Genomic DNA, 13,470 nt, shown 5'->3' on the forward strand with positions numbered 1-13,470 from the left:
CAGAGTAAGACCAAACTCACAGACCTATTTTACAACCTGAACAAGATATGTATAAGGAAAAAATCTGCATACCATGTTGATCCTCTTGAACGTCTCAAATAATAAGACTTTAAGCATGTAAATAACTCCCTCCTCTCACATTCCGTCGGGGTGGCCCCTCCGCCTTGGCTAGAGAGCCAGTTCCTCCCCCATGGAGGGCACTAAGGGAATCAGTTTCAGAGAAAGAAGTGTAGCCCTCAACTGGTTTACTTATTATTTTTGTTTTCAACAAAAAGCTGAAAACTGCAAAATGCTATCAGAGAAGTCTGCTGAAATAAATGCAGAGTCCAAAAAAATCAGTGAACCATACCAATAAGGTTTATTACTGGGATCATCTTGGTCTTGCTGCTGTATAACAGACTGTAGCATGGAAAACGGCAGTGAGGGATTCTCTCAGGACATCTCCAGATAAAATACAGTGTGCATACCTGTCCTTTCCCTGGAACCACGCAATAGCAGAAAATTTTCTTTCTGTGGAGGCAAATACATTTGAAACATCTCTCTGTTGGGAATTAAGAAAAAAACAAAACAAAACAAAAACACCCAGGTGTCAGGAACACTTGCACAGTTCTATCTATCGCAAGCCCTCCCTCACGGAGTGACCCTCACTTACTCCCATCCCATAGAGGACCAAAATCTTCCTGAACCATACATGTTCCTGTAACAGCGGCAGCTCCACACACATAGCAGTCACTGTCAAGTTTATTTACCCAAGATATTTTCCAAAGAGAGGTCTTCAATTTTTACTTAAGAAAAAAACACTGCAGGACCAGATACATACATATCATTTGGGGGAGTAAAACCATCTACATACTGACCAAATTTTATATTCAATGAACCAAATCTACAATCAGCCTGTAAATGTAAATCAGCTCTACATTTATCTGGCTATTAAGCACAAATTTAGGATTTCTTAGTAGAAGGAATCCAATTTAGCTATGGCATTAAATGTGTGCTTTTTTTCCTTTCTGAGAGGGAGTAATATAATTGAATTCTGTCCATCATAGCAGATCAGGGCTGCTCATCTTTGTCCAGCCATCGTGTCTGTGAAGGCCAGGGAAAGCAGTAGTGATACTCTTCCAGTACAAACTACTAGTTAAATATCAGCTGAGGAGAATGAGTTCAACCAACCAAACAGTAACTCAGGCACCATGAAACTGGATTTGCGGAGGCTGGTGTGTGTGTGTTGCAGGGGAAGGGACAGATGACTACCCTCAACCAGCAACCACCCTTGCCCTTGGCTGACATCACCTTTCCAGATGGCTGGCTCAACCACTGCCAGATTGTTTAAAATAAATACATTGTCTGTGTTTTCACTCTAAAATGTGTATGCTGAGGTGCAGAAGGCACGAAAAGAAAAATTCACTGATAAAATCACGTGATTGATCAAATATCGCTTAAACCCGTAGGCACATTTGGTGGCACCGTCTCTGTCTTGTAAAGTACTGAAAAGCCGTGGGCTCTGGGATAATGATACAAGAACAACTGCTTTAAATTAAATGCAACAAGCAGGCCTTGTAACAGGACCAAAATCCATCCCAGGTTTTTCCTAAATTCCAAAGGCATCAAACTCCTCTTTACCAGTATTTGATAAGAAATGCTTAACACTTTTCTTTTCATATATTTCCTATAATTACACATTTATAACAAAATGCGGATTTACTTGGCAGCCAAACCAAAGTGTTTCATAGTGCTTTTCCATTGCAACCCTTACTGCTGAAATACAGTATACTAAAAATGAAATAACTTTTCTATTTTAATGTGGTTATAAGCTTCCTGCTAGGCAGCAACCTAATTGAGACTTTTGATGTTAGTTTTTTTTTTTAAGACACGCTATCCTTCATCATCTACAGAGTGTTTCAGCTACAGATCTCTTGCAGTCTTCCCAAAGTTGAGAGAGGGGAGGGGGAGGGTGTGGGAGGAGGAAGGCCACTTTATCAAAGTCATTGGAAATACAAGGTATTAATTATGTTAAATGAAGAAATATGGGCATTTGGTTACTTTTGTGGGTCAGAAATATTTTAATCTGATGCTGCCAGCCAGCTGCCTCTCCCTGAACACCCCTCTACATTTCTATCAGTTGCAGAGATACATCAAAGCTCCAAAAAGTGAGGAAAGCAGCCTCCAGAAGGGCCTTTCTCTGTCCCCCAACCAAGGTCACAGTTTCAGCGAGTGCGACAGCAGCACTATCCACTACAATCAGTAATAAGGCCACGACCTTTTTTACATTTTGGAAGTGTATATAGATGCTAGGAAAATTGGTACACCCTTAGCCCAAAGCAGGAAAAAATAAAAAAGCCCTGGTGAATGGAAAATAAAACTTTTGTGATATTTAGAAAAGAAAACAAATGGTGTTCTCGATTGCTCCCAGTCAAAGCAGAGCTGGCTCACACAGATGCAGCTGACTTCTAAGCTTTGCTAAGTCGGCCAAGCACACGGTCCAGAAGCTGAGTTACAGGGAGGGGGAAACAGAGCTGTCGGCCCCGATGCCTGAGCGCGCTTTATTAAAGCGACGCATGGAAACTTTGGATAGGAACAATCAAGGAAACGAACAGCAATTACGTAAATGCCACATATTTCCTGTATGACCAGAGCAGGGACTTCTACAAGGTCACCTAGTATAACAATTGAAAAAAATCCACTCAGCATACTTTATAAAGGTTTTCTGATCAAGAAATCAGATTATGTGTTAAGAAGTCAGGTCACTATAATGTGCAATAACTGTGCAAAACAAAACAAACCCAAACAACAACTCTACTTTAGACCATAAAAAACAAACTTTCAGTGAGCTGTACTTTCCTGCACTTCATTTCTATTTTTGATTCTAGTAGCATACAAGCATTTTGGGCAAAGGTATTTATAGATGATCTGTCAATAAATATTTTATTTGAATCATAACTACCGCATTTGTTCTTCTTTGACTTCAACTGCAGAAAATTCTCAAAGGAATCAATTTGACTGTGGGCACTAATTTACAGAAACAAATCCTTTGCATGTAATATACAGGCACACAGAATTTTTCTGTTCTAGGATTGGGTTTTGAGAGCCCTTATGATAGAAAGGGCTTTTTTAAAGGTAGGAATTAATCAGAATAAAACACGACTATACCATGTTTGTCTGGAACCTTACAATACATTACAGGTAGAGAGGAGGGCGTCTTTTCAGTAAAAATACAACAAACAAGACAGAATAACTAAACCCACGAGACTCAAGTGAAAAGACAAAGACCCTCCCTTTCCCTGACTCTGAAAAGAAACTGATGAAGCCAAGGGCCTTTTCACTACTGTTGACTCATTTCAACCTTATCCAAATGTTTGCGCTTCACTGTAGCCCTCCCACCTCCTTGAAGATGTTAAAAAATGCACAAGATCTCTGTATAAAGATATTCATTATGGAGCTGCCTGGACCTTTTCTAATCTTAATTCAATAAAAATACACATATCATGAGTCAGGTTATGTGATTTTAAGTCAGGAATAAAAGGGGTTAGAAACGCATTCACCAGTGATCCACAGTTTTCTTCCTCGTTTCACATACTACTTCTCGGAATAAAAACTGACTGATAAGAAATCTCACTTTTCTTGATAGTTCATTGCTGTTAGAGGTGACAACTATCACCACAAGGAATCTAAAACTAAACCAAACGGCACCTCTCTCAGCTGACGCTGGGTATACCTTCTCTGAAATTAATACAGAGCAATGTTCAATTTTGAAAATAAGCAGAAGTAGACATATTGATTTTCTGTTTCTATGTGTAATTCTTATAGAGTAATCAAAGGCAAAAAAAAAAAATTCTAGCTGAGACAGTGAGGACTATAACTCTCTTCTCAGGCTTTAAAGGATAAATTTTATGAATACATATGGATTCATAAGTTTGTCCTTTAAATGAGAAAAATTATGTACATATATTTGAATTGTTGATGTTATACTGAGTCAAGAAAATATGCAAGCTGGTATATAAATAATTTCTCTCCTTTATACCAGTAAGAAAATAAATACATTTCTGACAGTAGAACATGTGAACTTCATATCAATTTTCTGAGCTTTTAGCATTTTCATTACTTGGCAACTTGTGCATTTGTTAGCATTTTATCAATAGATAAGACCTGTATTTGACACAAATGCAGTCGGACTAGTCTGGTTTTCCCACTGATGTCTGAATAAAATTCCTTTACAGCAGCTTCCTTATGACCTCATGTACTGTTCCTCTCTCTCTTTAAAGCAAATACCAGAATCATGCTATTAGTGCAACCTGAATTTCATTGTTAGGACATGAATGTTGAAATTATTCTAAAGTCTGGATGAAGACAGCCTGATATATGATGCAATATTAATGCAATTTGCTTCATCTCAGCTAAAGATTCAACACCAAAATTACCAACAATTACAATATATGAATTTAGTAAAATAATGTTGAAAAAGGTACCAGACTTGTAGGTCTAACTTGATTTTTCAAAATGACTCAGAGATTTAGCCTAATTACATGGAAGCAGCCGATGTTGGAGTAAAACAAACACCAACCACAAAAAGTCATGCACATATTCTAGCACTCTGAAAAATGACCGAAACACTTAAAAAAAAACTTGGCATAAAGGTGCAGGTACTAACACTACAAGAGCTTTGATGGGTCATATAAAGAATAAGAAATCACCTCCCAGACGTTTGAAGAACAAGAAAATAAATCTTCCCATGTATAAAAAAATATCTGAGTATAAGCTAAATATCCATGATTAAATAAAATTTTAGGTGAATGAAATTGACAAGCACTTTACAATATTAATGCTAATGGTTCATCACAGTCTTGTTTGCATTTTTAACAGCTCCCATTAAAACAAACAAAAAAAAGACGTGTATGCAGGAAGGAGACGGGAAGGGAAAACTAAAGCCATACATGGTAAGGATGGAGATAGAAGAAATATCAAATCAGCCAGAAATATACAATAGCAGTTTCCAATGTTGGGTCAGGAAATAAGGTAGAGAAAAGTTGCAATCTAAAGAGAACACTTTTAGGAAATGGCAAAATTAAAACAGAAGTAGATATGTAAAATAGATGAATGAAGACAAGGTCTTCCTGCACCAAGGGAGTTGTTTAGGAGAAACAGTGTCCGTTTGTGGCCAGCGATAATACTTTCCATTCAATAGAGTTTGCAGCTTGCTGATTCATATGATTGCAGGCTGGCGCCCTGCTGGCGAGCCTCTCCACTGAAATTAAATCCACTCTCTTCAGTTATAAATTATAATGCTCTATAAACAACACTCCCATTGGGAATGGGGAGAGAGAGAAAGGGAGGAAGAGAAGGAGAGGGAACAGTGGAAAAAAAAGAGGAAGGGAGGGAGGCAGAGGGAAAAAAAGAAGATCCGGAGAGGGAGAGGTTTCTGCATAGTCCACTCACTGTTTAATGTTCTGCTCTTCTGCAACAAACAAGGGGAGTAACTCTTCCCCAGATAGCACTCCTGCTGTAATTCCTCCACTATTTGATGTAAAGCCCAGAGAGGAACGTGGGACAGTAATGTGAGTCTACGAGGAAAAGCACTTAGGAATCAATGAGTATGCAAGAAGAAAACATAAAATAGATTTTATACATGGATTTTTCAAATCCATTATTTGAATACATCTTTGGAGTCCCAGGGGACCACCAAAATAAAATAAAATTTCTGATTCTATTTAGATAAATTAGGTCTACATATGGCACATCTTTTGATATCCAAATCAATCAGAGATACTCCCTCAAAATGCCAAGACAAGTAAAGGAAACATGGGAAAGCAAAGATAAAAAGAACGATGCCCAAATGGCCACACACAAGAAGTCCAGGACACAGAGAAAGTTCAATGATCTGATCACCCACACCACCCAGGGATGAAACACATTTTTAATGAATAGACATCTTAGAATTCAAAGTTACATTTACAGGAAAGTGATACCTCAATTGTTCAATGTTAAAGAGTCTGTTGGTCGTTTTTGGTTTTTTTTTAAGGTGTCTTCAAAAGGAAAAAAAAAACAGAAGACATTCAGTTTTGTCAATTAGCTAAATAACTCTTAAAAAGAGTCCATCACAGAGTTGGTTTGAACACATCAGTTTCAGGGCATTAAATTATATTTATATTCCGCATTTCTTTTGTGCATCAGTCTTGTTTAGGAGTGATTTATGCCCCAAAGTGGGATAGAAACAACTATTGTCATATGCCGATTAGTATTCCAAAGGATCACATCCACAGGTTACTCATCAACCACAAAAGGACACAGTTCCATATGAGAAAACACCTTTGAAATTTCTTACTAAATGATGAACCTGCACATAAAAATGTCAGGGGAGGTCAGGACTGGAGGGGATGAGAGAGGGAGGGAGGGAAGAGGTGGGGAAAGACAGGCTGGTCAAACCTAGGTTTGAATGTGATTTAGGAAAACAGCAAAGCCTGCAAACCCAAGAAGTGTCTTCAGTGAGGAAACTCAAGGCAAACAGAACCCTCCACAAACCCCAGACGTGCATTTCCGTCTCTCATTTACACAGACCCAATATTACTTCCATTTTTCCTCCCAAAGTAACAAGATGAATGACAACTCCAGCCTCCTACTTCAGTCACAGGGTAGAGAAGGAAAGGAAAGAAGACTGAGATTTCAGTTTTAGGCTTGAAGTAATTATACCAAGCTAAATTCCAAACTCTGGGAAAAAAGAAAACAAACAACAAAAACTTTAAAATTGGAACATTGACTCAAATCTTAACCAGAGAATCAGGCTTAGGAACAACTCAGATTGTGCGCACTCTCTCTCTCTCTCTTTTTTTAATGTGTCTGGCTGACTGTCTCTCTCTCTGTCTCTCTGCTTTTGGTTGTGGTGCATACCAAGTAAATTATTTGCTGATAGGTGAATCTCAGCAAAGGCTTTTTCTTCCTTTGAATGCCTGGTGAGCTTGTTGGGAAAAGTCATTTAAGTCACTTAAAACAATCCCATGAAAAGTAAAACTCAATTCTGAAATAAGAGTATAACTTAGAGCTTAAAAATAAATTAAATAAAGGAAACATTAAAAGGTAAATGGAGCAGGATGCTGTGTGGCTGAGGTAATCTGAGTGGAAAGGGAAGGAGGAGGGTTACGTTAATAAATGATTAAAAGGCCTTAACAAGAGCCTATCAGGTTGACCAGGAAAGCATTCTTCGCCTCAGCTCCTCCTCGAGACCACCTTTTTTACATTTGTTCTCAGTGCTGATCAATATGGTTTTCATTTGCTGATTTCCATAATGCCACATGTGATCTGCCAGCCTGACATAATGAAGCTAGAAAGAGCTGAAGTCATTTGAGCATTCTCGCTAGCATGACTGTCGCCAGTTCACCAAATGCCTATTATCTGAAAGCCAGTGTTTTTCTTTTGCTTATTGACAAATACCGGCAGCGTGTGCCCCTAGACAGATGTAAAACCTCAGCACTGGGTGACACATCTAAATTAAAATTCAAGTTAAATAATACACTTTTTCCTGGGGCTTTTTTTTTTTGCCACCACTCAAACTGTAATTTAAGTTTGATTAAATAGAGAAGAACAAGATGTGTGAATTATCCATTTCTGAACACAAAATGCTCATTTCTCTTGATAAAAACAATGTATCGCAAAGAATAAAGCACACATCCTTAATGATGCCACCAAAGCCTCAGGAGATATTTAAGTTCAAGTTCTCCTATAATGATACCAATTTAGTTGACCTGCTACTACTTGCCTCTGATAACATTCACAGAAATTCATATCAGATTATGCTTATCAATTTTCTTACTCCCTATTAAAATTTCTTTAATCTATGCTCTAGGATGGAGAAGATTTTTATGATATGTAAGTATCTCATGGTTTTTTCTTTTCCATTACACAGCAAAATTGAGTTTGTTGAGGTCATCTCACATGAGAAAACCATGTAGAGACCTGCCATGATGCCTGAGCCTGAAAGGTCTCATTACAAATTCTGTGTATTGAGCACTGGTCACTTTTCTATATTCGAAAGACAATTTCAAGGAAAACTGCAGACAGGAACACATTTCTGAAATGATTTCTTTTGCCTTTTGTAAGCCAAAAAAAAAAAAAAAAGCCAAAGAAACAGTTGCATTTAATCAAAAGAACACTTAAAGTTTACATTTTAAAAATAAAACTGTATTTCGTGCCAGTAACTTCATTCACAATAGATTTTGTCCCTTTTTATGTTAAACTCATTAAATAATAAATATTCTGGTGATTAACCAATAAAGTCATGTTTTTGTTCTCAAGAATGTAAAAAACCTATGGTGGCAGTTTTATATCAGAACTATGAAAACAAAATGAAAGAGTTTTGCCAAAAAATCTCCCTGAGCTTTCCCAAAAAGGTGAATGTGTCATGGCTGAGTCAGTGCCCAAAGTTTTATAAATAGTTCTATCTCCAAATATTGCATTTGTTCCCAACACTCAGTTCAAAATCTCTGCTTTACTACATGGGTTTTATTCCTCCCCTTCCTTTCTCCTTCCCTCAATCCTTTTTTCTCTACCTTCTTTCCTTCCTTCCCACCCTCCCTTCCCTTTTCACACATGCTTATCCAGCAAAAGAGATGGCTGGCTCAAAAGGAAACAAAACAGAGGGCAGGCCGTGTGGCAAACATCTTCAGACAAAGGTCCTTCGAGGGAACCAAGTGGTTCCAGGGAATGATCACCAAGCTTACTTACTCAGCCCTTGCTTCCATTCTTTAAAAGAATGGATCTGTTTATTCTCCTTTCTCATAATTCCTTTATCACCAGCAAAGGGATACTTAAATGATGAGATCTTTAAACTGGCGAGTGCCAGCTCATGGATTGTTCTGAAATATTTGCTGTTGGTGTGTCAATTCCTTTGGAACAAACAGTAGCAGACTCTACCCACAAATAGAAAGATAAGAGTTGAGGCATCACCATGTTACTAAAGAATCTTATAAATGCTACTGAGTTCTGATATTAAAGTTGATAATGAAGTTAAATAGCGAAGTTTAGCAAAAAAAGAAAGAAAAGCCAGTACAAGGATTCTAAAGGTGCAGAGAATGCATTTCAGGGACCTTTCACTGGGACTCTGAGATTTCAGGATTATGGTAAAAGCAAAGGATAAAGAACATGTGGTCTGTCTAAAAGTACCAAGTACTTTCTCTTATGAATTCCAAATTTAAGAAAATAAGAGCTGTCACATTACAATGGGGGGGGGGGGCAGGCTGGTGAGGTCAGATCTTTTAAGCACATTAAGTCATTTCTTTCCCTACGAGAGTCATGCTTAAAAGTGTAACACAGCAAGAAAACGGAGAGAAAATATAATTTTGCCTAGATATGAAGCAGGGGGGGAGGTAGGAGCGATATCCTTAAACTTTAGTGGAATTGGTAGCAGACTACCCTATGGGATATTTAGCCACTAACATTTTGCTTCCCTTGAACATGGGCTCCGTTGCCTTAACTCTAAAATATCAGCCACCAAGTCCATTAGGAGAAGTTACACAAGAAATAGTCACACTGAGAGCACTGTGTGAACACTCACTCAGATGAACGCTCTTCTACCTCATGATATTATGGTAACAACATAGAATAGTTGAAAAAAACTCACAAAAGATGAAATCCTAATCAGAACAAACTTCTAAAGTGAGGTATGAGGGGGCATGACAGGAAAGGGCCACTCTTATTTGCAGTAGGAACAGGAAGACAGAGTTCTACAGACAACTGACAAGCAGGGCAGAAAACTATCAAGGCTCTTTTGAGCTCGAGTGAAGTCAGGAGGATTAGAAGAATTGTGAGAGTAAGATGATAGAAGAAAAATTTTTAAAAAGGACAAAGGAAAGGCACTATCACCTGCAATGTCAAGATATGATGAGTAAGAAAATTCAGTAGCAGGTGGTTCAGTGATAGAAAAAACATCTCTGGGAGGCTGTCGGTAGCTTCTCTGCTACAGGTGGGGCCATCCTATCCTTCACCACCTCATAGAGGGAGGTGCACCCACCAAGCTCCAGGGCACCTCTTACCCTCCAAAAGGAAAATGACCAGGAATCTGCAGTCTTGGGATGTTGTTCTTTAGTCGCTAAGTGGTGTCCGACTCTTTGACGACCCCGTGGGCTATAGCCCACCAGGTTCCTCTGTCCATGGGATTTCCCAGGCAAGAATACTGGAGTGGGTTGCCATTTCCTCCTCCAGGGAATCGTCCCAACCCAGGAATCAAACACGTGTCTCCTGCAATGGCAGGCAGGTTCTTTACCACTAAGCCACCAGGAAAGCCCCACAGTATTGGGATAGTAGTGGTCTTTAAAAAAAAAACCCATAATCTCAAGATCTTGCGCTCTTCATAATAAAATGAAACATGAAATTCTGAACTGGATCCCTTGATTCTCTCTTGTATCTCCTCCCAGTTCAAGGAGGGGATAACCTAGTCTGCCCACCTTAGCTTCTTCTTGTTTAGTCGCTAAGTGGTGTCTGACTCTCTGCCATGGCCTCTGCCTCCTGTCACAATGCTGCTGCCCACAGGAGGGAAAGGACCCTTGCCCTTCTCATTCTGGGTCACTCTGCGGGGCTGCTGCTCGTCACACGTCCTACAGAAGGTTTGCTGGGTGGTGGTAGCAATGTTTGCCATGTTTGGGGGAGCGAGATCAGGATGGAAAGCTGTGGTCTACTGTCATCACCCCAGTATCCACAGGACTTGCAAGGGTGCCCAGAATGCGGCTGTCGTTCAAACATGGATGCTAAATGATGGAGATCTTTAGAAGCAAAACGAGGATCCACAGGAGTCCTTAACATTACTTTTGTCTGTTTTAATAATGGTAGTAAAATTAAAGAAGTAGGAGAAACAGGAGGCAGTAGTAGCAGCAGGAGTAACTGCGGTCATCGCAGCCTGCAGTGACCAGCTGGCAGTGAAGGTGAAATCTAGTTGTCTAGATGTGGCTCTCTACAAGTCTGTGGCTCAGGGCCTTATCAACAGTAGAGATTTACTCCCCTTAGATGGGTTCCTAGGGAACGCTGAACTACAAAAGGTTTGAGTGAGGGTGGAAAAACCAAAATCTTGAGTAACGGAAGGATTTATAGTCATGTTTAGCAAGTGAGAAATGAAACGATGAGGTAAGTACCTTATTAGTAATGCTCGGGTCAGGACCAGGTCAGGATGGGTTAGGACGGAAGGGCCCTGTCGGGAGCCCTGGAAACAGAGTGGATGGTGCGAGGCATTTGGATGTGGCCTCAGTTTCCGGAGCTCTAAAACAGTAGCCAGCAAATCCAGTTACTATAAGTTCTACAAAAGCGAATCCAAGTGTAATCAAGGAAGGCCAAGGAAGAGGGCGAGCTGAGAAACCTGTCAGTGGAAGGCAGATAAAGAGAGGACTGCAGCACTTTATCTCGTCATCTTCAGGGAACTCTCTGCCGGGGGCAGAATTTTCGATTTCTAGAGCAGGTTGGGCTCTATCACACAGCTTGTCCCGTGAGTTCCCACTTTTCAGTCCACGTGGGTGGTAGTGATTATTTTTAATGTATTCCTCCTTCAATAAGTCATAAAGAAGCTTACCTATTCAAATGACCACAATAAATGATGAGAAATAGCACACTGACCCCTAAGCAGCAAAGACCCAGAAGGCAACACTTAAAACACAAACTGCCAAGAGCGACCTGATCGGGTTTCATAAATCAGGCCCTAAAAAGTGGGAATGAGAGCTCCAGTAATTGCAGCCTTCTGTCTGGGAGCATACAGTAAAAATAGCCACAGTAAGCACTCCTCCCGGCCAATCAATAGAGTCCTATTAACCTCCCGGCCAATTACAGGATGATTGGCTAAGCAAACAAAGAATTATTGGCTGTTTAGCTGGGACTTCATTCAGGCCTCTCTCTTCCCCTGTTTCTCATTCTGTTCCTCTCCTCCCCACCCCCTTTCCTGTGAGGAAAAAAAACCATCTGCAAACACCTGATATTCATCTAAGTCTCTGCAGTTGTACAGTCTTGTTAAATTGTTACCACCTTTTCCACAAGCAGTTTTGGCAATTAACCTCATGGCCAGGGACTTCAAAGAAAACAACTGTTGAGTTTAACCTCTCTGAGCTACCATAGATTCTTTTATGATTTTTCCTGAAACACTTTCATCCAGAGAGGAAAAAATGCAGACTGATAAAAACGAATGTTTATTTTAATATCTGGTTAATTTATTAAGGAGACGAACGAGCCTCAGACATTTCGCCATAACGTGGTGTGTTCGCTTCTCCCAAGTCTCCACAAAGTGAGGTTTTATTTTAATTTACATTCCCAACACATGTGTGCTTCTCTGCTCGTCCACAAATCCTACATTTGCTGGAATCCAAGGATTTGATACATTTGACCCTCTCTTGCCCCTGTTCACAAATCTCTCATATGTTTCTCCAAACTGTTTAAAAGTTCAGAATGAAAACGGCATGTAAAATTAATACTAAGAACCAAAGTTGCCATTAAAAATCTATTTTCATTTTATATTTTTACCCTGATAGATACACTTTTTACATTAAAAGCAAGGCTAATCCCCAACTCTCAGGAGAATAAACTACCAGCAATAAAGATCAAAATATATGACTGAACAAGCAATACAATTCTTCTTGAGTAATCTTGTGGCCTAAGTGTTTCAATGCAATTTATGCTATGTAACCAGCTTTTTACAGCTGTATATAATAATAATCACGGGCCTGATCTTACCAGCTGAAGGCAGGTTTGTGGAGGTGTGTTAACTCCTTCAGGCCACAAAGTTCATGTCAGAATTTTAACAAAAGTGCTTGAATATTGCGGAGATCCTGAGAAGGACGGATTTCTTCTCTGTCTCTGGCAAGGTCAGGCCTTGTAAAACTGCCGCTAATACTTCTGCCACTCTGTGAAGCAGAGAACTCTGCAGACAGTTTAGAGTAGTTGTGCAGCTTTTCTAGAAATAGAATGAGGTTGAAATAATCTGCAGGAAAGGTAATAAGAGTTTTTGTTTGGAATTTAGTCACCCAATACCTTCATGTTATAATTTACTACCCCCAAAGTCATACGTCACTATTCTCTGGAAGATGACGTTCTGCGGTACAGTGCTATACGATGTGACGGTTTTCTGAAGGGTTTGGCTTTAACCAAACAGCGCGTTTCTGCCGAAACTATCCCCAGCACCATTCCCAAGAATCTAGGGGAGAAAAGAGAGGAAAGAGTAGCGCTGTAGTTTTTGGAGTCAGACAGACCCAGGGTAAAATTCTACTTTTGCTACCTATCGGCTGTGTTGAAACTGGGCAAATACAACTGATTATCCGTATCTTGAGGGATGCTGTGAGGAAACAGTGGAGTTGAGTCTATAATGCACAAGTCACAAACTTTTACTTGGCCCATACTGTTTTAAAAATCAGGAAATATCCATAAAAATGTGAATTTCCTGTCTCTCTCGACTAAATGGAAGGTCTGGCAACTCCAAGCCCACATTTCTGCAACAGCAACATGGAGCAGAGCAGCAAC

The 13,470-nt window shown here is 39.6% G+C and overlaps 1 protein-coding gene across 9 annotated transcripts in view; it reads right to left on the reverse strand.

The window, feature by feature from the left end:
• Positions 1-13,470, reverse strand: part of BCAS3 (BCAS3 microtubule associated cell migration factor) — a 581,826-nt gene that overhangs the window by 203,206 nt on the left and 365,150 nt on the right. Inside the window, exon 24 of one of the 9 annotated variants that reach the window (XM_070478591.1) lies at positions 12,188-13,147. The exons of the other annotated variants lie outside the window; for them this stretch is intronic. Coding sequence (XP_070334692.1) covers positions 13,122-13,147 — 26 coding nt within the window. The 3' untranslated portion in view covers positions 12,188-13,121. Of the gene's footprint in view, positions 1-12,187; positions 13,148-13,470 lie in introns of those variants that run through there. 9 annotated transcript variants of the gene reach the window in all.

The sequence above is a fragment of the Odocoileus virginianus genome, chromosome 17, assembly GCF_023699985.2.
Source record: "Odocoileus virginianus isolate 20LAN1187 ecotype Illinois chromosome 17, Ovbor_1.2, whole genome shotgun sequence".
Classification (NCBI taxonomy): domain Eukaryota; kingdom Metazoa; phylum Chordata; class Mammalia; order Artiodactyla; family Cervidae; genus Odocoileus; species Odocoileus virginianus.